Source organism: Mus pahari, chromosome X (assembly GCF_900095145.1).
Source record: "Mus pahari chromosome X, PAHARI_EIJ_v1.1, whole genome shotgun sequence".
NCBI classification, from domain to species: Eukaryota; Metazoa; Chordata; class Mammalia; order Rodentia; family Muridae; genus Mus; species Mus pahari.
Window position 1 is genome coordinate 83,628,002 of NC_034613.1, and position 25,807 is coordinate 83,653,808.

General features: G+C 36.4%; 1 protein-coding gene across 1 annotated transcript in view; it reads right to left on the minus strand.

The window, feature by feature from the left end:
* Positions 1 to 25,807, minus strand: part of Eda2r (ectodysplasin A2 receptor) — a 40,792-nt gene that overhangs the window by 7,522 nt on the left and 7,463 nt on the right. Inside the window, exons 3-4 of the mRNA XM_021188562.2 lie at positions 21,692 to 21,737; positions 18,546 to 18,648 (exon numbers count right to left, since the gene is read on the minus strand). Of these exons, the coding sequence (XP_021044221.1) occupies positions 18,546 to 18,632 (87 nt within the window). The 5' untranslated portion in view covers positions 18,633 to 18,648; positions 21,692 to 21,737. The remainder of the gene's footprint in view (positions 1 to 18,545; positions 18,649 to 21,691; positions 21,738 to 25,807) is intronic.

Sequence of the window (25,807 nt, forward strand, 5' to 3'; positions counted from 1 at the left end):
TGAACATAGTGGAGCATGTATCCTTATTACCACTTGGAACATCTTCTGGATATATGCCCAGGAGATGTATTGCTGGATCTCCTGGTAGTAGTATGTCCAATTTTCAGAGAAATCACCAGACTGATTTCCAGAGTGGTTGTACAAGCTTGAAATTCCACCAACAATGGAGGAATGTTCCTCTTTCTCCAAATCCTCGCCAGCATCTGCTGTTACATGAATTTTTGATTTTAGCCATTCTGACTGATGTGAGATGGAATCTCAGGGTTGTTTTGATTTGCATTTCCCTGATGATTAAGGATGTTGAACATTGTTTGAGGTACTTCTAAGCCACTCGATATTCCCCAGTTAGAATTGAAGACCCAGAAATGAACCCACACACATATGGTCACTTGATCTTTGACAATGGAGCTAAAACCACCCAGTAGAAAAAAGACAGCATTTTCAACAAATGGTGCTGGCGCAACTGGCAGTTATCATGTAGAAGAATGTGAATTGATCCATTCTTATCTCCTTCTACTAAAGTCAAGTCTAAGTGGATCAAGGAACTCCACATAAAACCAGAGACACTGAAACTTATAGAGGAGAAAGTGGGGAAAAGCCTCGAAGAGATGGGCACAGGGGAAAAACTCCTGAATAGAACAGCAATGGCTTGTGTGGTAAGATGGAGAATTTACCAATGGGACCTCATAAAATTGCAAAGCTTCTGTAAGGCAAAAGACACTGTCAATAAGACAAAAAGGCCACCAACAGATTGGGAAAGGGACTTTACCAATCCTAAATCAGATAGGGGACTAATATCCAATATATATAAAGAACTCAAAGAGCCAGGCGTGGTGGCGCCCACCTTTAATCCCAGCACTGGGGAGGCAGAGGCAGGTGGATTTCTGAATTCGAGGCCAGCCTGGTCTACAAAGTGAGTTCCAGGACAGCCAGGGCTACACAGAGAAACCCTGTCTCAAAAAACCAAAAAAAAAAAAGCAAAAACAAAAAAAACAAACAAACAAAAAAAAACAAAACTCAAGAAGATGGACTCCAGAAAACCAAACAACCCAATTAAAAAATGGGGCACAGAGCTAAACAAAGAATTCTCAACTGGGTGATATCGAATGACTGAGAAGTACAAGTTTCATTAAACTTATCATTACATAAATTTACCAGCTGTAACCAGCACTGAAAATTGAAATGTAACTAAATAGAATAGTGGTATAAAATGATGTAAAGCTAAGTGCATCTATCAAAATAAACAAGATTACTCTATGGAAAAAAGACCAAACTTTAGTTTATTTCTTACTCACACTCTGCCTATTAGAGACTTAATGAGGATTGGGGCCTACATTATTACTCACAATTGGGCATCCCATACAAGAAGGGTTTCATACTGTGCTTACATGATAGGAAAAATCATGTAAAAGAGAACATTTTGTCCCCAAGAAATAATACACTTCGGTTTCATCATATGACACAAGCCATACATGACAACTGATCATTATTAAGCATAAAGCATATAAGAAAGCCCAATTTTATAGTATATCAAAGGGTACATACTAGCAAATATCTGATATTAAATGTTAGGACCTACTGTTTTAACTAATACTTTCCCAGGTAAAACATATGGTAGTATATGTTAGGTATTGATGAAAATTGACTTCTTTGTCTAGGTCATGATAAAAATGTTTTAATATCCACTGGAAAATAGATCTATCTGACTTTTGCTTCAGATCTGGTATCAGTGCAATAATACTAAGGCTATTACCTCAAACCCATTCTTTCTGTGAATAAGAGAACTGAACATCTGAAGAGATTGGAATAAATGTTCTGCAAAGATATTTATAGCTCTCTTACTATGGAAATCAATGTGGTGGTTCCTTTGAAAGGTGGGAATCAATCTACTGGTTAGTTTTGTGTCAAATTGACACAAGCTGGAGTTATCACAGAGAAAGGAGCTTCAGTTGGTGAAATACCTCCATGAGATCCAGCTGCAAGGCATTTTCTCAATTAGTTATCAAGGTGGGAGGTCTCCTTGTGGATGGTAACATTTCTGGGATGGTAGTCTTGTGTTCTATAAGAGAGCAGGCTGAGCAAGCCAGGGGAAGCAAGCCAGTAAAGAACATCCCTCCATGGCTTCTGCATCAGTTCCTGCTTTCTGACCTGCCTGAGTTCCAGTTCTGCATTCTTTGGTGATCAACAGCAATATGGAAATGTAAGCCGAATAAACCCTTTCCTCCCCAACTTGCTTCTTGNTCATGATGTTTGTGCAGGAATAGAAACCCTGACTAAGACAGTAACCCAAAACCAGAAGGACCAATATGGTATACATTTGCTAATATGTGTATATTGGCTGGTAAGCCAATTATTATTGAGTTATAATCCAAAAAGGAGATGGATAGAAAGGAAACTTAGAATATATGGTTATGGGTGGACCGACTGGGTATTAGGGTATTCAAGCAGGGTAGGGAAGAAGAGAGAATGCGGAGGATAAGTTTGCGAGAAACAACTAAAATTAATGGTTATTTGAGTCTAGTTTGGAAACTTGGTACAGTAGATGTTTATATCCATACATGAAGGAGGCAATCTAAATGAATTATCCAAATAATGGGGGAGATAGATCCCTAACTGAACATATCTTGTTACCAAATTAATCCTCCAGTAGAAGAACTGGGTTATATTTAATTGAGTTAAAATGGGTTTCATGGGAACCCCCAAACAACCCAGGCTGTGGCAAAGACTATAGGTTTTTTCCACAAACTGATAACAAGGCCCAATTCCTGAAGACAAAATCTACACAACTCACAAAAATATCTACTAAATATGAAGAACACTAGCATTTGCCTATGGAAAGCCTTTACTCATATGTACTAGTGTTCTTGGTATCAGAATGTGCTTGGTATACTACCAAAGGGGAAATAACAACAGCAACCCAGGTACAAACTTTTTAATCTAAAATGGTATCCTACCTGTGAGATATGCTAAGGCAATGGTGGCCCAAAGCTTGTGGGAGTAACCATCAAATATCTGGTTTGATTTAAGATTCACTCCAGGAAATGGAAACCATACCCAATACTGCTTGGAGGACCAAGAGAGTAAGACTAGATATCCAAGGATGTTAGGTAAAACCAAGTGCTGTTGTTATCATCATGCCTACTACATAGTAATTGGAACAAGTAACACTACATGCTATATCCACTCCAGTAGTGACCCACCCGACAGGCCAAAAAACCTGGGCTTGGTCCGGAGGCGAAAAGTTCAGGGAAATTTAGTCTCCTAGAATGGTGACATCCTATATAACAAATGCTCCAATGTCCTTGCTTTAGTTGGTAAACGGATCTGTGTGCTTTCCCTTAATATTGCTTCATTATAAGTGCTTGTAAGGATTGAATTTTTGACATATAGCTAAGTTAGATTCTTCACCAGTCCTAAGCAGTCAGTCCTTGAGCCAACCCTGGGCATGGATAGCTAAGTCACTGCCTTACACAGGAATTTATCATTATCTAGGAAGAAGGAAGTTTGTGATCTAAGGAGGAACCAGAGTAGATACTTAGAACCATAGATAGCTGAGTTACACCCATACACAGGAATTTACAATGGCCTAGGGGGAAGGTTGACTAAACAATAGACTAGAATAGGAACTATGGTAAGGGCAAGAAGCCCTTGCCCCTGGCTTCTAAGATTAAACTGACCTTAGGTGGGGCTGCTTTTGATCCCAGTTGTTAACATTGAATTTTATCCCAGATAGTTCCTGCCAGTCCTTCCTGTTTGCCTTCCTCTGTTTTACCTAAGAACCCAGTAACCTCATTGTACCTTGCTGGTGTCACCTAACTTCCCTATTTTCTTCTGTATAAAAAGTTTGATGCTCAATTTGACACATTACATTCAGATCCAGCACAATCTCTTGTGTCTGTGTCTGTCTGTCAATTCCTGCTGACTCTATGCCCATCTGCCAGAACCCCTGATTCCTACGGATTGAAGGGGGGGTGACTAGACCCGGTCCATGGCAACTACATATTGTTATGTATTCTGAAATAATAAGTAGACCACTGGTATCAGAACATGACATGATTCCCAAGTAACTCACTCACTAGCGAGACAATGATGGATGTTAGCCAATACTCACTGATAATTAAATAACAATTTTACTGGTTGTTCAGAATTTTCCTTGATTTTACTGATTAATTTATATAATATTATTAAGCAACTAATATGTAATTATGATTCTGCCATGGATATTATGACTGAATGATTAAAAGTATCAGAGTAAAAAAGTTCCTGCATTCAGGAACTTTTATACATGCTTATTCACCATAAAACTTCTAAGATTGCATTATCATCCCTATCTTAAAGGTGAGAAATTTTTATGTCAAAAGAGTATGCTAGCTCATAAGACTTCAAGATGCACAGAGATACTATGTTTTAGGAGACATGAGAAACAGAGATAGTGATCCAATTACCCAGTCCAATTAATCTCTTAATCTTATGGGACTAAGAATACTACTACTTAAGACTGTATAGTTGAGTGAATACAATTGGGTAGCATCCTACCATGACTATAGTCATAGAAATTTTCTTAATCTCCAAAACTGAGAGACTTCTTTACTTCACATGAGATAAATAGAAAAATTTCTCAGGAAACATCTTTCCAAATATCAAATAGTCTAGCAGAGTAATGTAAGTCCCAGCCACACTACAAAGCAATATAGACCAAATATTGCACCAGGGATACAGAAAATTAATCTTTCAAAGTGATATGCACAAAGAAGGCCAGAATCTGTACGTTAACACAGTCTGTTAAATGGAAGGTAGGACTCTGAGTCTCCTAAAAAAAATGCCAGACATAATGAAACACAACACATAATAAAACACCCATGATAACAAGAATCGAGAAAATCAGATTAATGGAAAAAAAAGGCAGTCAACAGATACCACCAGTTAGATGAATCAATTATTGGAATTATTTAGCAAGGATTTTAAATACTCCAAAATTCATTGACAAGCAATTATAAAATACATTTAAATATGGGAGAAATCAAAATATCACAGCACATGAATGGAATTTTGTGGGCAAATTTGGATTTTAAGACATTATCTCTACAGTATTATTTGGCCTGGAGCTCATCATGTGGTCCAATCTGGCTTCAAGGTCGAGATCATTTTGCTTCTGCCTTCAGAATGCTGGCATTAGAGCTGAAAGTAACTAAATTCAGCTCAAAGAAATTGTTTTTAAGAGCCAAACAGAAGTTATAAAAATAACTGAATAAATGAACAAAAGTCACTGGTTGTGCTGATTACTAGAAAATTAGAAAAATCACTGAACCTGAAGATTAAAACAATAGAAGGAATACAGTTCAAATAGCAGGACAATTAGACTAAAATAGACAAAAACAAGAAAATGACTGGAGAACTTTGGGGATAATATAACAGATAAAGAAATAAAACTACCAAAACCACATAAAATAAAAACAAATAAAATGTATGTCAGAAAATAGTCAAAGAAACAAAGGCTAAAATTTTCATAGATTTGAAAAAAAATCACCAAATATCATCATATTTAACAACATAAAGTAAGTTAAAACAAATACACACATGTGTAGAAAGAATCTCTAATGTATTATACAGATGCAGGAGTTATCAATAAAATGGTGATTTGTCTATAAGCTTAGACAGGAAATAGAAGTAGGACATCCAGTAGACTGATTGAATTCTGGGATAGAGAAAGGGGAGAATGTACCCTGTAATATGAAAGAGGAGACTCATAGAACTGGGACAGAAGAAACCAGCCAATTGGCAGAACTTAGATTTGAATAAATGAGATATTAACTCAGGAGCTAGTCATGGGAACACGCATAGCTATATGCTCTAGGAATTTGTAAATATATTTGAGTCTCAGAGTTGTTATTTTTATGAACAGGGGCATGGGTTGATAAACACCCCACAACAGACACGTATTTCTATACCCTTCACATGTATATCACATGGAATCCCTATACACTCAGACACACACACACACACACACACACACACACACACACACACACGTGACGTGTGTGTGTGTGTGTGTGTGTGTATAAACACATATATACATACATACTTGTGTGTACGTATGTTTAGTGTGTTTATGTGTACTGGAGATTATGTATACGTGTATGTGTATATAATGAAACTTCTTGGCAAAGGTCAGATTTGAAAATGTTCAGTATGACATTAACGCTAAAACAACAGTCACTGAAATGACAGTGAGTATTTGTCAGAAACTTTGAAAATTTTCTCAAGCCATATTTTTAAGATATTGAGAATACATACCTGCCATGTTCAAATTATAATATTCTGTGAAACTTCAACTTAAGAAAGAAGGGAAAATTAAGATATTCTTTAGGTAACATAAAACTCCCATGTTGCCTGGTAGACACTATAAAATGGTAGCTACTAGAAATTTTCAATCAAAGAAATGATCAAAACTGGTAGCTTATAAAAGGTGAAAAATATTGGAATCATACAAATACATTTATAAAAACAGCTTTTACTCCCACTCCTTTTCAATACTATAAACACCAGCCAAGAAATTTAAGGCACTTAAAAGCAAATTAAAGAGATACTAATTGGGAACAATAAATTAAACTATCTCAATTGGCAAATGACATGAGATTATATGTTAGAGATTGCAGATATTCCCCAGAAGACTTGTAGAAACAAGTAAAAATGAGATCCACCACTACCAAAACACGTATAGAGAAAGAGCTCATGGACAGCCTCTCAGCCTCTCATTCACAATAGTCTCAAAGAAAGTTAAATGCCCAGGAATAAACCAAACCAAAAAGATGAAAGACCTTTAAACCTCTAAAGAAAGGGAAAAAGACACTAGAGAGTAGAAACATAAATCACATTTATTGATTGGTAGAATTAATATTGTGAAAATGAGTGTTCTTTCAAAAAGACATTTAGAGTTTTAATGCAATCACAATCAAAATCCTCATCTTATTCTTTAAAGACATAGAAAAGAAATGAACTATCCTAAAATTCACATGGAACCGCAAGACTCTAGGGGTCAAATCCCATGCCAGTTTCAAAATGTATTACCGGGTCAAGAAATGAATACAATGATAATGGCACAAAAATAAACATATTGACCAATGAAACAAAACTTATGATTGAGACACAACTATATATAGCCACATCCATCTAATATTCTGCAAAGATGCTAAAACCACACACTGGTGAAAATACAACATATTCAACAAATGGTGCCAGGAAAAAAGAATGTCTACATATTAGAGAAAGATAACAGAACTGTATCTATTACCTTTAACAAAATCTAAATACAAATGGAGCCAAGCCCTAAATTTGAAATATCAATGATTAGAGGAAAATATACAAAATACTCTACATAAAATGAATGTAGGAATGGACTTTCTAAATAGTGTCTCATTTGCTAAGGTATTGTGAGTAATAACTGATCTCATAGGATTAAAAAGTAGCACTCATAAAACTAAAAGGCTTCTTCACAGCTAAAGAAACAATCCCATGAAGATTATTCCCAAAGAATAAGAATTTTTGCCAGCTATACATATGAAAAAGATTACTATCCCAAATATGTGAAGAGTTCAAGAATTAAAGAGGAAAAACAGCCTACAAATAGTATTAAGAAAATTGGCTCAAGATCAGAACAGAGGGAACCAGCAGGGTCCAAATGATGTGATCAGGGAAATGGGACAGGGAGGCTCAAATTATGGAAGGGAAAGGGAAATGAAATTAGAATGGGGAGGATAAAATAACAATAAGCATGTCTGAAAAGGTCACAAGAAATCATACTATTAACTATTTATTATATTCATGTATATTTCTTATCTGAATTGAAAATGCTTCCTCTAAGAGCCAAAGAATCTAACAAAAATGTAAAAAGCAGGCATGAGAAACCCTCTTTTGAAATTTTGCTCAGGGTTGTCCAAGAGACTCCCCAAAACAAACAGTCTATTGCTGTCAACAGTGATTGTCCTCAAAAGTAGAAAGTAAGTCTCTGTTTCTATACACACTATGCACTTCAAGGATAGGGTTTAGAGGAGCTGGTGCTAGAACAAACTTGAATAACTTGCCCACAAGGAATAGTTATCACAATACTAAAAAAGACCATGGGGCAATACAAACTTCCAAAGGAAGCAAAGGAAGGACAAAACTAGCACAGTCCTTTCTGTTGTTGTTCTAATAACTTCTTTTTTAAAATTAAAATCCCCTATTCCCTCCCCTTGCCCCTGCTCACCAACCTACCCACTCCCACTTTCTGGCCCTGGCATTCACCTACACTGGGGCATAGAAACTTCACAGGACCAAGGGCCTCTGCTCCCATTGATGACCAACTAGGCCATCCTCTGCTACATATGCAGCTAGAGCCAAGAGTTCCACCATGAGTTTTCTTTGATTGGTGGTCTACCCAGCTATGATGTCTATGAACCACAACAATGGCCACCATGGCACAATAAGCCTAATAGGTACAGCAGTGCCACACATACATATGTGCTAGCCAACAACTTTCTAATTTCCATTAAGACCTGCTCAACAAAAGGGAAACCATGTCAGGTACAGGAAACCTTTTCAACTACCTAGAGCTAGAGCAGTCACAGAACTTGAATCTAACTACTTACAACTATCACTTTACTAAACTACCAATATCTCTAACCACATTCTGTATAATGTCTTTATACCCACAGTGTAGTAATAATTCTATCATTACACCTTATCTAATAAAATTATCTTTGCTACAGGAGACCATTACATAAAACCACGATTAATTAAAATGCAGTGTTGTGATGCCCAGACCCAGTGGATACATCTACAAAACCACTCCTGTACCTAAAACTCAGTGAATATTGAGAAAAGAATATTAGAACCGAAGAATGAGCAAGTTTGCTGTGAGATTGTATATCCTAGTAATGTCGGAAATACACCCACAATCTTACCAACATGAATGCCTATGAAACATGAGCTGAACAAGAACAGCAGCATGGACATGTTAAAGTTAATGGGGAAACCCAGGAGACTTTGACCATACACAAAGAGCTTTGGTCAACTAAAAAAATGCTCAGAATGGGAGAAATAGTCTTGCCTAGAGAAGAACACACCAGTACAATGGGAGAATACATGGTAATGATTGTGGGGAGAAAAGGGAAAGAAAATCATGTAATCATATTTTAATTTTTAAAACTAAAAAACATCTTTGAAATAATAAACTTTCTTTTCACAAATTATATAAATCCTATGTGGTGATTATAACATAATATCACATCTGATATCTATGCCAATTATATACACACATTGGGTAATGGCACAAATAAAAATGTCTACCATACGCTCATATATTTCAATGTTTAGTTATCAGAGAGTGGCACTATTTGAAAAGGAATAGGAGGTATTGCATTGTTGGATTAAGTGTGGTCTTGTTGGAGGAAGTGTGTCACTGAGGGAGTGGACATTGAGGTTTCAAAAGCCCAAGCCCGTCCCAGAGTTACTCTCTCTTCCTGGTGCCTATGGATCTGGATATAGAACTTTAAAGCTACTTCTCTAGTACCATGCCATCCATCTTCTTGCCATGCTGATAATAGACTAAACCTCTGAAACTGTAAGTAAGCCCCAATTAAAAATTTTTACAAGAGTTTCTGGGGTCATGGTGTCTCTTCATAAAAGTAGAACACTGACTAAGATATTGGGAAAGTAAAGGTACTTAAATGGATGTTTCTATACTCATAATGGAAAAAAAATTGAAACCAGCAGATCCTAAAAAGTCACATGTGTGTATTTTAGTATTTAGAACAGCTAAGCAAATAATACAAATAAATACAATAAAATTGCCACAAATATATCAATATGAAGTTCTAAAATACAACTTTGTATAACCAACAGAAAGGCAAGAAAAGACAAAGGAATAGGAATGGAGAGCCCAACAATAAAATAACAGCCTTCAGGCTTAAAGTGTCAATCAATAGCAATCTTAAATTTAAATCATCTAAGCAAAGCAATTAAAAGGCAGAAATGAGCATTGTAGATAAAAATCAGATACTATCACATTGCCCCCAGTAGCCATTTCTTTCACTGATGAATGAATCATTTCCTAAGAATTAAAAACATGCAAATTATCATTTCCAAGTCTTGTTGAGTATCATCTTTCATAGTTAGGAGGCAAAAGAATTTCATTTTTCAAATGATTCAGGTTTCCAAATGCTTTTGCTGCTAATCAGTTTTATAATCAGGAAAGACTTATCTTAATTTTATCACGCTTTCATGATGCTGACACAAAATTTTGATGCTGACCATGAAGTATAGATATTTCTTTTTAAAAAGTTGTTTGTATAACATGCAAGAACAATGAACTGAAAATCATAATCAACAATGGTTTATGCTAAAAATATACAATATTTTAACTTTAAGAATTCATTACCATATTATCAAATAAACATAATAAGAGAAAATGTATTTAAAAAGGCATATAAAATAATAAAATTGAATAAAATTTTAAAACATTACTGATTTTAATATATATATTCTATAAAGTATTAAAATACTTTATTTTATAACATCTGTCTACTCAAGTGCTTTACTTGAGTAGAAGTTCAACAATAAACATTGTACTAAGAAAGAGTTCACAGGTTAGTATACTTCCCTGTCAAATATTTGAAAAGTAAAAAAAAAATCTTAAAGCATTATAAATTAGTAATTAATATTTTAGAAGAAAGCATAAAAGTAACAGATGATAGAAATATGTATTATTCATTTTGGGGTTTGACTTTTGGGTCATGGGAATTTCATGCATTATTGAAAATACATGCAATTGTAATGGAAATTAGTAAAAAATGTACAAATGTGATATATATTTATATATTTCAAGAATATTAAAATTGTATTTAGTTTACAAATTATACTTGTAGAAAAATATCCTGAGGAATTACTGTTAATCTTCTGCAATAATTTGTTTACAGGGTTATTTATAATTCATGAGTGAATATAAAATTGAATAAAGGTAACTGAACAGAAATATTGTCTTGGATGTTGTTAGCTTCTTATCCAAACATCATTGGCTTCCCTTAATAATCAACTGTTCATTTCATTCTAGGTAGTATGATGATCAGGCTCAAAAATGTTTTCTTTATTTGTTTAGCAAACCTTGACGGAATTATTCTTGTGTGCCAAACATACATTCATAGTCACCCTTCTATACAGAAATGCATTACCCAGTTTTATCGTAAGATGCAAAGAGAAGTCTTTTTGGAAACTTTGAGAAAATGATTTTTTTCCTAATGTAAAGCTAGCTCTTTTGCCTTGTCTCTGCTTCATGACTTTTGTGGTACGCATATGTGATGATTTAGTTTTATGTGGACATACATCTGGTTTAATTATTTCATAAGTGGATATCTAGCTTGGCCAGAAACATTTCTTGGTGAGGTTACCTTTTTTTTTTAAAGAGTGATTCTAAAGCAGTATTATGAAAAATCATATTTGGTTGTAGCTGTGTGGACTTATATCTGGGTCCTATATTCTGATGCACAGATCCACACGTGTTCTTTTTGCCAGTCCAGTGCTCTTTTTATTACTGTGGTTCCGGAGTACAATTTAAAATTATGTGTATCCACATTATTGTAATAGCTATCTTTCACTGTTCTTTTTCCCAGAATTGATGGCACTATTCAGGGTCTTCTGTGTTACTACATGAATTTATTTAATTTTTGTGCTTTTGTGAAGAGTGGCATTGATATTTTGAAAGGAATTATATTGACCATGTATGCTTTTTTGGTACTATGGCCATTTTCAAAATATTGTTTTCTCATTTGTGAGTATCAGCAGTCTTTCCATCTGTCTTAAAAAGGTTTCTATTCCTGTGGTGAAATATTATGACCAAAAGCAACTTAGGAAAGAAAGGGTTTATTTCAAGCTTACAGTGTTTACATCACAGCCCATCATCCAAGGAAGTCATGGCAGGAATCTGGAGACAAACTAAAGCAGAAGCCATGTAGGAGTGCTGCATACTGGTTTTCTTTTCTTATTGGGATATATATATATATATATATATATATATATATATATATATACCATTAACCTAGATCACTCAAGTGATCTGGGTATTCTGATATCAATCATTCATCAACCATTGGACTGAGCATGGCAATCCCAGTGGAGGAGTTAGCGATAGACTGAAGGAGATGAAGGGGTTTACAACCCCATAGGAAGAACAACTATATATATCAACCAGTCCGACTCCCTAGAGCTTCCAGGGACTAAACCACCAGCCATATATGTATCAGAGGATGGCCTTATCTGGCATCAGTGGGAGGCAAGGACATTAGTCTTGTGAATGCTTGAGCCTTAGTGTAGGTGAATGCTAGGGTGATGAGACTGGAGTGGGTGGGTGGGTGGGGCAGCACCCTCATAGAAGCAGGGAGGAGGGAGGAAGGATAGAGGTTTTTCAGAGGGGAAACCGGGAAGGGGGAATAAAATTTAAAATGTAAATAAATAAAATAATAAAAATTTTAATAATAGAAAATGGAAAAGCTACAGAAAATTGGTGCAGTTAAAATTGTTTTTTGAGGATTCTTGAAAAAAGAAAAAAAGGAAATGTACCACTCTCTTGCCCAAAGGCTAATTTTGGGGGGCATTTTTTTCATTTCCAAAATGACTTCAACTCATATCAAGTTGACATAAAATTGACCAGCATACCATCTTCCAGAGTCGTCTTCTTTCTATATTGAGTATGAGTGGAGAAAAGGAGGACTTACCTTGTTCCTAATCTTAGTGGAAATGCCTGGGATTTTTTTCCATTTAGGATGATGTTAGTTTTAGGTTTGTTATATGTAGCTTTTAACACATTGAAGCTATTTTCTTTCAATCACTAACCTTCTTTTATGACTTTTATTAGGAAGAGATGTTAGAGTTGTCAAAATCATTTACAACTCAATTGAAATAATTATATAATTTATATCTTTAAGTCTATATATGACATAAATTATGTTTGTTGATTTGAATATGGCTATTTCCACATCTCTGGATTAAAAAACAATTTGTCCATGAATGTACTTTTTGGTGTGAATTAAATTAATTTTATAAATTCTGTTTGCATGCTATGGCAAATTAAATAAGAATGGTCCCCATTGGATAATACATTTGAATATTTGATCCCCTCCCCAATTGGTGGAATTGTTTGAGAATTAAAAGGTGGCTGTGCTTTTGTTATAGGAGGTATGTCACTGGGATAAAATTGGGAGCTCCAAAATCCTTTTGCTCAGTATCTGCAGAGCTTTCTTCCTCTCTATTGACATTTTAAGATGTGAGCTCTTAGCTGCTCCAGCAACCATGCCTTTGTCCCATCAACATGGACTCCAAGCCTCTGAAATAATAAGCCCAATTAAATGATTTCTTCTATAAGTTGCCTTGGTTGTTGAATTTTATCATAGCAATAGAAAAGTAGCTAAGACACGTGTGCTACTTAAAAATTCTCTATCTATGTTCATCAGGTAAAATATCCTATAATTACCTGTTAGCATTGTTTCTGTTGTTTGCCTAATTTAAGTATTGGGATAATACTGGATTCATAGAAGGAACTTGGTAGGTTCTTTATCTTTCTGCTTTATGAAATACTTGGACAAATACTGGTGTTGTTTCTACCTTGAAGGGTTGTTAGAATTGAATAGTGAATCCTCATCCTAGAACTTTTTAGGTTTGAGGTTATTATTATTATTATTATTATTATTAAAAAACCTCTAACCACCTTGCACAGTTTAGGACTGTTTAAGTTGTTTAAACTACCTTGGTTTAATTTTGGTCTTTCATGTATTTATTGATTCATTCATTTCTTTTAGATGTCTTGGTGGATGTTTTGAAAGCTTTTTTGAATGCCATTGGGATCTTCTGTAACATATGTCCTTTCATTTGCAATTTTGATAATTGAGTTTTCTCTATTTCTCTAGAATAGTTTTGTAAAATGACCTTTGATTTTATCTTTTTAAAGAACCAACTCTTTGTTTCATTAATTATTTGCTTTGTTTTATTGTTATCATTCCTTACATTTTCTTAATTTCTTCCTTGAAAAAGATTAATTCTTCCTATCTACTGATTTGGGGTTTGCACTTTTCTTGCTCTTTCAATTAAAGTGTATTAATAAGTTGTTTGTAATCTCTGATTGTGTACATGTGTATGCAGAAACACATGTAAATTATACACCATTCACAATAGCTTCTTGAGCTAATGTTTTAGGCAAAAACTCTCAGTGAATCTGGAGCTCAAAAATTAAACCAGATAAGCTGGCAACTAAACCACAATGACTCTTTCAGCTGTATATCTTCAGCATAAGATTACAGGAACATGCCGACATGTGTGGATATTGCTTTTTTTGCTTGGGTGCTAGGGGTCTAAACTTTGCTTCTCATGCACGTGAAGCAAATACTTTATCAACAGAGCCATGTCCTCAATATAACTATTTTGGATTTAGTTGTCAGGTAAAAATACTGGTGATTATACAAAAGCCAGCATTCTGTGGTAACTTATGAAGCTGGTTCCCTTCTATGAAGGCAACCATTTCCTGATCACTTTTTAATGGACAAAAAGCTATCTGTGGTGCTATTAACATGCTAAATAGCATGAGGGCCTAAGGGCTCCTTCACTATCACAAGTACCTGTTACATTTCTGAGTCCATACTGGCATCGTAGCTCCACATATCCTGCTCTTTACCCTAAACGTCTCCAGCTCATGGGCATCCCTCCTTCCACCCTGTCATTTTTTCATTTTTTCCTTTCTTCCTTCCTTCCTTTCTCTCTCTCTCTCTCTCTCTCTCTCTCTCTCTCTCTCTCTCTCTCTCTCTCTCTCTCCCCTTTTCTTTTTCTTGTCCTCCTTTACCCATACTCTCTTTGTCTTCCTCTCTCTTTTGCTTCCCAGCCTCTTCTCTCATCACCAAGCTCAGTCTGCTTGCTATGTTCAGTCCATTACTTTCTTTCCCTTCTTTGGATGATTCCAGATACCTCAAGCTGTACTCTCATATCTACAATAAGATCTTGCATTTAACCATACTTGGTAATGGTCATTTCATCAGTTTATACAATAGTAACTGAATCCCCAATCATTGTCTTTCAGCTCTTGAAATACATCATTGCATGCTCTCCAGACTTTTAAGGTATCTCTTCAAAAATCCATTAGAATTCTGATAGATTTGCCCTTAATACAACTTGGTGTTTTTTACTTCAATGGTATCTATCTATCTATCTATCTATCTATCTATCTATCTATCTATCTATCTATCTATCATGTTTTATACTTAGGAAAGATCTGTAAGCAGATCTTTTGAATGACATGCCTCCTGAGCCTGGATAGCCACCCTGTTAGTCTAGATTTTGGATGCTTGTTTTTTTAAATAAAGACAGCTTTCTGAGTCCATTTAGCATAGTTTTTATGTTTATGATTTCAGTGTTGACCACTTGGTCTTTGAAAACCAATTAAGGGGCTCATCCTTCAGTAAGTCAAATCCTCTTTCTCTCAGAAGTCCTAAGTTGCTTGTAGTTCTTAGTCTTGAGGTGGGGCCCTTTGAGATCTCTCCTTCCTGTCTTCATGTGCTATTTCTATTGTCACTCTTCAAGGTGTGTCTAGGCAGCCATATTACTGAGGTGGTGTGGCTGTAGCTTCACTGGCATTTCTAAAAGACAAAATCTCACAGCAGACTTCCTGGTCCTCTTGCACATACAAATTGTTTGACACTCCCCCCACCTTCTTTGATGTTCCCCGAGTCTTAGGTACAGGAGTTGTGCCATGGGACAAAATCAGTCTTTGCATGGTGTCCCATAGATCTCTATATTTTAATTATATTTTCTCATTATTTTATCTTTGCTGACATCTTTAGAGTTTCTGTTCATCTGTATCTAAAATTCTTTCTTCCACATGATCTATTATATTATTTAGGTTTTCAATTGGGTTTATTTTGCATGCTGACTTTTATATAAGTAAAATTTTCCATTTTTCCATATTTCTGTTTCTTCATTGAATTCTAGTTTTTATATGCTAGATTAACTTTCTTATTACATTCAACTGTTTATTTTTAGTCTTCTTGAATTCTTTCAGGATTTGATTTCTTTCCTCTTTTATTAAACAACTGTATGTTTCTGAGACTTTATTTAATTCACTCTCACTGTGTACCAGTACTATATTTTTCATGGGGACAACATCATTCTTCTTTGATTTGTCATCTTTCTTGTTCTATTCTGTTGAGATTTTTGCATCTGGGTTATTTTATTAGTTTTTCTTGTAGTCAAAATACTTTCAGTATTCAAGTGATAGAATTTATATGTATAGTATAGAATTTATAACCCTAGTCATGTACTAAGAGTCCCTGGTACAACCAAATATTTGAATATCAGCTGTACAATCAACTACAATTGCTGGATAGAACGCCTACAAAAATGTTCTTTTAGCCAATTAACAGTGATCTTTTTATTCTAAAAGCTATTGGAATATTAATACACAAGAATAACATGATATATAGTGGAGCATTACCAAGGTTACAAGCAGACAGAATGTGCTAAGCATAGGAATTAATGTTAGATCAATTGGAAGAATATTGAGATGAGGAAAGATATTGGAAGGAAATAGTTGGGATACTGTGAGTGTCTAACAGTTTAACCATTTTTAAAGTTTTGGAGGGCTAGAGTTAAGTGAAAAAATAGGGGCAAGGAAGGCAAAATTGAAAAGGAAGTGGAAATTAGTAAAAAAAAAAGTACATGGGTTGTATGTAGGAAAAATACTACAGAGTATATAAGAGTGTAATGGGTTAAAAAGCATGCAAAACAGTTGTGCAAACTAAGCAATGTATGACCTAATTTGAGACACTTTCAGAGTATTTATTCAAGAATTAAGACTTAAAAATGAAAAGAAAACATAAAAATTATCAAAAACATTGATGAGAAGAACAGCAATATGAACTAACTAGTATCACCCAAAGATCCCTGAGACTAAACCACCAATCAAAAAAACACACGGTGGGACTCATGTCTCTAGCTGCATATGTAGCAGAGGATGGCCTAGTCTGTCATCAATGGGAGGAGAGGCCCTTGGTCCTGTGAAGATTCTATGACCCAGTATAAGGGAATGCCAGGGCCAGGAAGTGGGAGTGGGTGGGTTGGGGAGTAGGGGGATGGAGGGGATAGGGGATTTTCGAAAGGGAAAACTATGAAAGGGGATAACATTTGAAATGTAAATAAAGAAAATATCTAATAAAAAAACTTTGACAGTAGCAAAAAAGACAAAGTATAATAAAAGTACTTTGGATTTTAGAAAAATCCTATCAGTCACTATTTCTTTCATCTTGGAATTGGTTTTGAATTCTTTCTTTTCCATTCAAAACTTTCCTCTTGCAAATTGCACTAATGGGGAAGATGCAATTTGTTTCTTATTCCAGTAGAAAGTTGTAAAGCCTGATTTTGTGTATGTATTGTCCCATAGAGATTAGATAATAAACACTTTGGACCGAGTATTTGGCACAGCTGCAGTGAGATGAGCAGTGTAGTTCTCAATTCCCTTCTTGATATTCTGTGTGGTTTGGCATCACTGTGCTGGCGAAGCCAGGGTGGGATCCCTTGCTGTGGGTTCCCATAGAGTATAGCTACAAACTTGGGATAAAGAGGCTGTCAATTGTACTATCATATTTCAGCCCCTGGTACCACCCAGGTTTTATGGCAAGTCTTTCCTCAGGCTGTGCCACCATGCTGGTGTATGGGGAAGGGAAAGGAAGTGTAGGCTTTGTCCTGCAAGTCTGACTTAACCTCAACCGGAGCCCTGCTGTGAGAACTAAGCTTTAGTTCCAAGGCTTCATCTGCAATTGCTATCCAGACCTTGGTTATGAGCTAACTGTTACTGCAGTGCTGCTGAGTGTGTGTGCTGTAAAGTGCCTCCCCGCGGTTTCCAATTACCTCACCAGAGCCAATTTGTGCAGCTAGACACCAGTTCACAGCCACTCTTGTCTGCCTCCCCACAGAGATCTCACTTGGCTTAATAAGTCCATTTACAGCTACTGTCTCTTGCAAGAATAGAGATTATCCTGTACTATCCTGTTTTCTTTCACTGAGTTGCATCATAAGATCTCTAACCTGCCAACTTCCCTGAAAATGCCTATTCTGAATTTCTTGAGGAACTTCCACACAATTTTACAACAGGGCTTCATTCTTACCATAGTATACCATGATTTTTAATCAAATTAAGTATACTTAGCTTTGTTTAACAGATTTCTTTAACGCAATAAGTTTAGAGATCTGTACTGAAATATTTCTTCATGCAGTTCCCTAATATCTGAGTCTGCTTGCCTCACTTCTTGTGAAGGATGACTATTGTTGCATACTGTTTGCATTTCATTCTATCTGCTGAACCGAAGTACTCATAACTGTGATTGACTGTATTACTAATATTGGCTTTTCTCAGATCTTTTTCTCTTTAAACCTTCTTTACTCCTTTCACATTACACACACACACACACACACACACACACACACGCGCACACAAATGCACACTTTTTTTTTTTTAAGTACTGATCAAAACGTTTTACCTTAGAGAGCTCCTGTCCAGGGCCACATTGTTGGCAGGTGACACAGCGCCCCCACTGGTCCCGGTACTCATTTTCTTGACAATCCATGATGAAAAAAAGAAAACTGTGGGTACAAAAATAATTACTACTGATCTTAAAGAAAAATTTGAAAGTAGTGGCTTCCCTGATATGTGGCATCTGTGTTTTCTTTACTGTGTGTTCTAGTGAAAATGGCCAAGGAAGCCAACCTAAAGCAGGTAAAACTTTTAGAGTACTGTTAATAACGCTTCTGAATGCTTTCTATGTGGCAATGCATTCAATTCTCCAAAAAGATGTCACAAATTATTATTATTAATTTCATTTACAGGTAAAGGAACTAAGGCAAAGGGACAAACACATTTTTCAGCTTGTGGTTATATCAGGAGCTTTCCTGGCAAAAATTAATAAATAAATTAGAAAAACCACTGGCTTCCTTCTACTGGCTATAATAAAATATGTGAAAAACTCTTAAAAACCACCTTTTCACTTTATTTGTCAATATTTTCAATAGTTTTCTGAAGTAAACAATATGGAAAATATAATACTTATTTGTGGATGAAAAGTTGAAACATTATTTTTAGTTTGCCAAAGTATCTGATTACTTTGACTGGGTCATTCCAGTTCAACTTACAGTCTTGCATGGATTACTAAGGACTTCAGTTACTTAAACTGAGAAAAATTACATTGTGATCCTCCCCTACACCAGATAGTTTGAGAGGACTGAATGTGTTATGTTTCTTCAGGTCCTTATGAAGACTTTGAAGAACTATACAAACTAAAAAGATAGGTATGAAGATAAGTAGTCTTATATAAACACAATTTTTACCTGTCTCTCTAAACTAAAACTCTAGTGAGACATCTTTTTTTTATTTATGAAGATTTTACTTTTGGTATGTCAGAAATTACAGCAATATATTCATAAATATCTAATTACTGCATTCAACAAATAATATTATAATACAGTTAATGCAAACAAGTACACTTACAACGGGTTTAATTTCACAGCATCTAAACTGCCCCAGAGCGACCAAGGCACCTGTCCTCCCTCCTACCTGAGTCTGGGTCCAGGGCCCCAGCAGTGAGGGGTAGGGCACACAAAAGTACGGAACCTGTGAGATGCCTCCTCAGGTCAAGGCAGCCTCTAGGGTTGAAGTTAAGCACTAGATCAGACAGTGGGGACAGGCTATGGCAAGTAGTAAAGTCAAAGCTTACATACTTGAAAGAGGAGAGACTGTTGCTATAAGTGGCCAATGCACACCTCAGAGGTGCTGAACTTGTTGTACAGGTCATCTCCATGCTGGGGCCTGGGTAGCTGAGGGCGGGGGCAGGAGGCATCTAATTTGCAGTTCAGCTTAGCTGGTTGAGACTCTCAGTGCTGTGAGTATGGCTGTGCCCCCCCCCACACACACACACACTGTTAGGGTGGAGCTTATTCTGGATTCCCTAGTGGTACAGTCTGGTGTGATGGTGCAGGTGGGTGGTTTTAAGATCACCATGAATGGATGTGTTGCCAGTGGCATTCTTGTCTCTCCTTCCTAATCTTATATAAGACTGTATTTCATGTGGGTTCCCCATCTACATAAAGTCCTTAATGTATATTTCTAATAAGGGAGGATGATGTGAGCCCAATCATCTCCTCCAAGGCCACCAATAGAAATAGGGTAAGATGTCCTGGCTGCCAGTTTTGCTGAAGTATAACTTTTCTCATAACTTTTTCCCCATTTCTTCACTCAACAGAAGGTGGTCTATGAAGTCTATTTTTGAACAAAATGGACACACTTTCTCCTCTCTTGTCAAATTGTCACACTCAGAAGACAAAGCTTTTGCTCTCTCTCCTTGTTATTAAGGGAAAAATAATTCATCTCATAACCTTCACTGATAAGAGAATTCAATATTATGGCAACAAATTCAGCATAGAATACCTAAAGAAATTTTTTTCTGGGTAGTTTTCTTTCGCAAAAAACAGGAAAACATTGATAGGGTTCCCAAAGCAGAGCTCCTTTAGATATAAATTCTTAACATAAGCACCTGGAATTTTGTGGAAGCTGTTGCCGAAGAGGCATATGTGAGACCCTATTTTCAGTTTGGTTTCCAAACGCCAGTTTACCCAATAGGCATTAAATTGCATGAAGCTTAATTTCTCTCATTAACCTTGGTTCAAAATTGTTTCCCAGGTAGGCTTCCTGCCAAATACACATACCAAGACATAGTAAATAACACAGAGTTTCTTTGTCCCTTCTTTTTATCAAAACGGTTATCCAAAACATAAATTAAATTGATGTTCAATTGGAATTTAAGAGACTGCCTTTATTAAAGAAAACATGGACATTGGACTGTTCTGAAGAATCCTGGATACACAGACCAAACTGCCAAATAAGCAATAAATGTCATCACTCATGGATAATATGAGGCCTTATACCCTGTGAATAGCAGTGCCCTACAGCAGGTGTTAATTTACGGTAAAAGTAAAGAAAGAATAACTAAGTGTTGAGAATACATATCTATAGCCTACACCTTGAGTACAACAAGGAATAAAAGTATGAAGAAAACAGATCAACACTGAGCAAAGCCCAAATGCAGTGGACAAAATCTATGGTTGGGACAGGAAATACTCTCCAGGTAAAATGTAGAGCCACTACATGGCCTACTCAGGCTCCCCTGCATACCTTTCACAGCAAATATGACCCCTTCCCATAGGTAATTGTCATTCTAGTTTCTGTCATTATATATTCTCACTGTCGTCTAATGTCATATAACTCCAAATATAGCACATCACATTTTTGTTTCTAGTTTATATGATTTTTCTCCTAAGAGATGTTAAAACATGTCATTTAAAATTGCTTTGATCAAACACAATAGATCTAAGTTTTTGTGATCTTAGATTATGGTGGGAAGACAAGGCATGTTGAAATTTAGTATTTAAAAATTCAAACCTTTTTTTTCTCAAAGCATCATTTATGAGACTAAGAAAGAGCCTCCTCTCAGATCTGAAGTGATTCGGGAACCTCTGGAGTCCTAAAGTACAATTGGACTATGGCCAACCTGGAGCAGGAAGCTAAGAAACTGAGACTCTGGAAAAGTTGCTGTTAGTTTTAGATATGATTGTTTTCTGGAAAACGGGTACACACCTCTTACAATCACAGAGCAGCAAGCATTCGTCACTGTTCTCAGAATCTGAAAAAAATTGAAGGTCCATTATTATTATTATTATTATTATTATTATTATTATTATTATTATTATTATTATTATTTTGGTCTGCTGAGTCATGCAGACAAAATATGAGTAAAGGAGAATCATAATGCATTATGCTACTACCTGAGTATAGCGGGGGCTACTGCTCCCTACATACTCCTACTCCGCAGGGGGCATCTTTCTTCTAGCCAGAGACGATGGTTTACAAGAGGGTCCCACACAATGCCATTAGGAAAGCCTGGTATTCCAGGAATGCCCATGACTTTTAGTGAAAATATGATGTGCTGCAGCGAGTACCCTTCGAGTCTTAGCTTCTAGTGGCATCTCAATCACGTCCACCACCAGTGTCCCTGCCAGTACCTTCCACCACAGCCTCTTTAACACATGAAATGGTACCAATGCCAGGCATGCCTTCTACTGAGGCTCAGGCTACTTTCCCCTCTATGGGTCAGATGCCATTTCTCAGAAATCCCTATGACTTTTGGATTATTGTGGTTGGGCCCCAGTAGTTGCTGACTTGAGAATCTCAGGACTCACTTGTGAACCAACCAGACTGCCAGGAAGGCCCTCTATTGTCCACAGAGCACATAGCGGGGCATCCAAGAGGAAATCCTCAGTTTGAAGGCCTTATTTCTGCCAGTCTGACAACTGTGGGAAAGTATATACCAAACATTCTGACCTTATCAGTCACCAAATACAAACCTGAGTAAAAAACCCTGCAAATGTAAAGCAATGTACTTGGTCCTTTTCTGACCTGATATGCATGTATGTTTTAATGTGAATAGAATCTAGATACTGACCTCATAGATTAGATGAACATAGCTGACAGTTCTTTAGATATAATCATCTAGCTAACACCAAAGGAGTCATCAGTGAATTTTAGTTTGCCTAGAACCTCAGGACAAATACTGAGAGGCCTAAGGTCTTTTTACTCCTAGCCAAGAGCTTTAGGTAATTTTCTTCCTTTGACTGTCTAACCCCTGACTTCACTGTCTCAGACCAGCTCATCTCTTTGATATGTAAATATTTAAAAGGAGGAAAGAGTGTCAGGATGTGATATTCAAACCCAAATGAAACTACTGACCCCATCAGGAATACCTCAAAACCCTCAAATATAATCTCTGATGCTCTCATCACTCAGAGCCACCTACTCTACCCTTTAGCCAGATGAATAGATGGAACAGAGATAAGGGGCTTTAAAAAGCTCTTATTGCCTGTAGCTCTTTACCTTAAAACCCTTTACTGACTCTTGTTTACCTGTTCCATAAAGTCCAGGATCTCTCCCTAGATCTCCCACAGTCTCCGGCACCAGGTTTATGTTCAAAACTAAAGCTATCACTTACTGGAAAATGGCCTTGAGAAAGGGCTTTGAATACCATGCTTTACTTCATCATCTTCTGGAAAGTAACAGGAAGTGTATTTTACTAAAATGAACATGTCATATGTAGCACAATAGACTCCCTCTTTCATGGCAAATCACATACCCAGAGTTTCTGTATCTTTATTTTCTTTTTTTTGTTGTTGTTGTTAGATATTTTCTTCATTTACATTTCAAATGCTATCCGGAAGGTCCCCTATACCCTCCCTCTGTCCTACTCCCCTCTCCACCCACTCCCACTTGTTGGCCCTGGCCTTCCCCTGTACTGGGTCATATAAAATTTGCAAGACCAATGGGCCTCTCTTCCCAATGATGGCCGACTAGGCCATCTTCTGCTACATATGCAGCTAGAGACATGAGCTCTGGGGGTACTGGTTAGTTCCTATTGTTGTTCCTTCTATAGGGTTATAGACTCCTTCAGCTCCTTGTATCTTAAGATACAATTTGCAAAACACAAGAAAATCAAGAAGAAGGAAGACCAATGTGTGGATACTTCATTCCTCCTTAGAATAGGGAACAGAATACCCATGGAAGGAGTTACAGAGACAAAGTTTGGAGCAGAGACAAAAGGATGGACCATCCAGAGACTACCCCACCCAGGGGTCCATCCCATCATCATCTACCAAACGCAGACACTATTGCACATGCCAGCAAGATTTTGCTTAAAGGACCCTGATATAACTATCTCTTGTGAGGCTATGCCAGTGCCTGGCAAATACAGAAGTGGATGCTCACAGTCATCTATTGGATAGAACACAGGGCCCCCAATGGAGGAGCTAGACAGAGTTCCTGTATCTTCCCACTAGACTTAAATGGAATTCTATGTCACAGGTAATGTGATCTGGGATCTGAAATTCTGGAGAGTCACATACTCCCAAACTTTGGGATAGGAATATTCATGGGTAAAATTTGACTAATGGTTAAAGGATGAAGGAGAGAACCAAGAAGGGAAATTCAGCCTAACTTCTCTCAGATTTTAAACAAACATTTCTGAAAGAAAGAGTACAAGTGACCAATAAACACATGAAAGTATGCTCAGTAGGAATGCAAATTAAAACCACAATTAAATACTTCATTAGACACTGTAGCAATACATTTTTCTTAAATATGGATAAACAACTGTCATGGAAGATGTAGACAACTAGGATTTCGTACAGTGTTCCTGAGAGTCTAAAATAGTGCAACATTTATAGAAAATGATTAATCAGTTCATCAAAATGTGAAGCATTGAGTTATCATATGAGATCGCAATTATTCCTAAATATAGGTTCCTAAATATATATGCCAAGAGGTGAAAACACATGTTCACACAAACCTTGTACATAAATGTTCCTAGAAGCGTACTCATAACAGAAATAAAAAAGAAATAATCAAATGTCCATCAACTCATAAATAAAGTTGATAAATAGAACTTAGTGTGTCTGTAAAATAAAGTAGGATTTATCTAGAAAAAAGAATGAAATACATAATGTATGCTATAATGTATAATCAATCTTTATTATGATTAAGAGACATAGCTAAACAGGAAAGGGCAATAAAGAGATTTTATTTACATGAAATGTCCAAAATAGACAATCCACAGACACAAAGGCAGATTTATTATTTGTCATAGGCTGGGAGGAGGAGACAATGACTGATCAATGCACAATGAAAATGACCTGGAATTACCTGGCAGAAGTTTGTGAATATATTAAAAAGCATAAAGTTGTATACTTTAAATGGTAAAGTTTGTTATATGAATTATGTTTCAGTTGTTTAGAGAAAGATGACTGTCATTTTTTAATATTTGAACTATCCCATGTTTTTCTAGTGAATATTGTCAAATTTAGCTCCAAAATTAAAATAAAATTTAAGGCTACTATAAATAGTCATGATCAACCTGATTTATTTCATTCTACTTTTTAGCCAAACTTGGCAATTGATATGTATGAACACAGGCATATACTTAATGTTATATTGTTACATTAAAATTTTATTAAGTATATGTGCATACATACATGTATCCAGTAAGGCTGGATCAACAACTACAAAAGTGACAGTGCTTCTTTACTTGTCCTATCTGTCATCTGCATCATCTCTGAACCTGTTCCCATTGTCTTGAATCCCCAGAAACTAACTTAGAAGAGAGTGAATGCAGGCAGACAGGAAAGAGAAAAGGAATGACGTAGGCATTAATAATAATCTCAACATTAGCTCACTGTGCCCTGAATAAATGATGTTGGCCGAATTTCTTCTGGATGTAAGGCACTCATGCTTCTGGGTAGGCAGCTGCTTCTGGCCACCCTTTGTGGCTGCTGGTCTTCTCAACTTGCAGAAATGCCTGTGGCATGAAGCATGGTCTCTCTATCTCGGATGGGTAGAACTTGTAGGATGACAAGTCTAAATTAAGAACTCAGGACTTTAGGCTATTTGATTTGCCTGGGCAGTACAGAAGTCCTGAGATTTAAAAAGGGCAATAAAAGATAGCAGCTGGCCCATGCCCTACCCATTCCTCTCCTGCAAGCTCAATCACCACCCATGTGCACAGGTTTGTCACACATCAAAGCAGTTGCTCAGCTTGGCCTTGAGAATAAATCTTTCCTTGAAAAACCCCACTTTCTAATCTGTACAGTGCCCTCATCAATTCCAGATGTTTGGCCTGTAGTTCAGAAGTTGCTCCAAGTGGTTAAATAC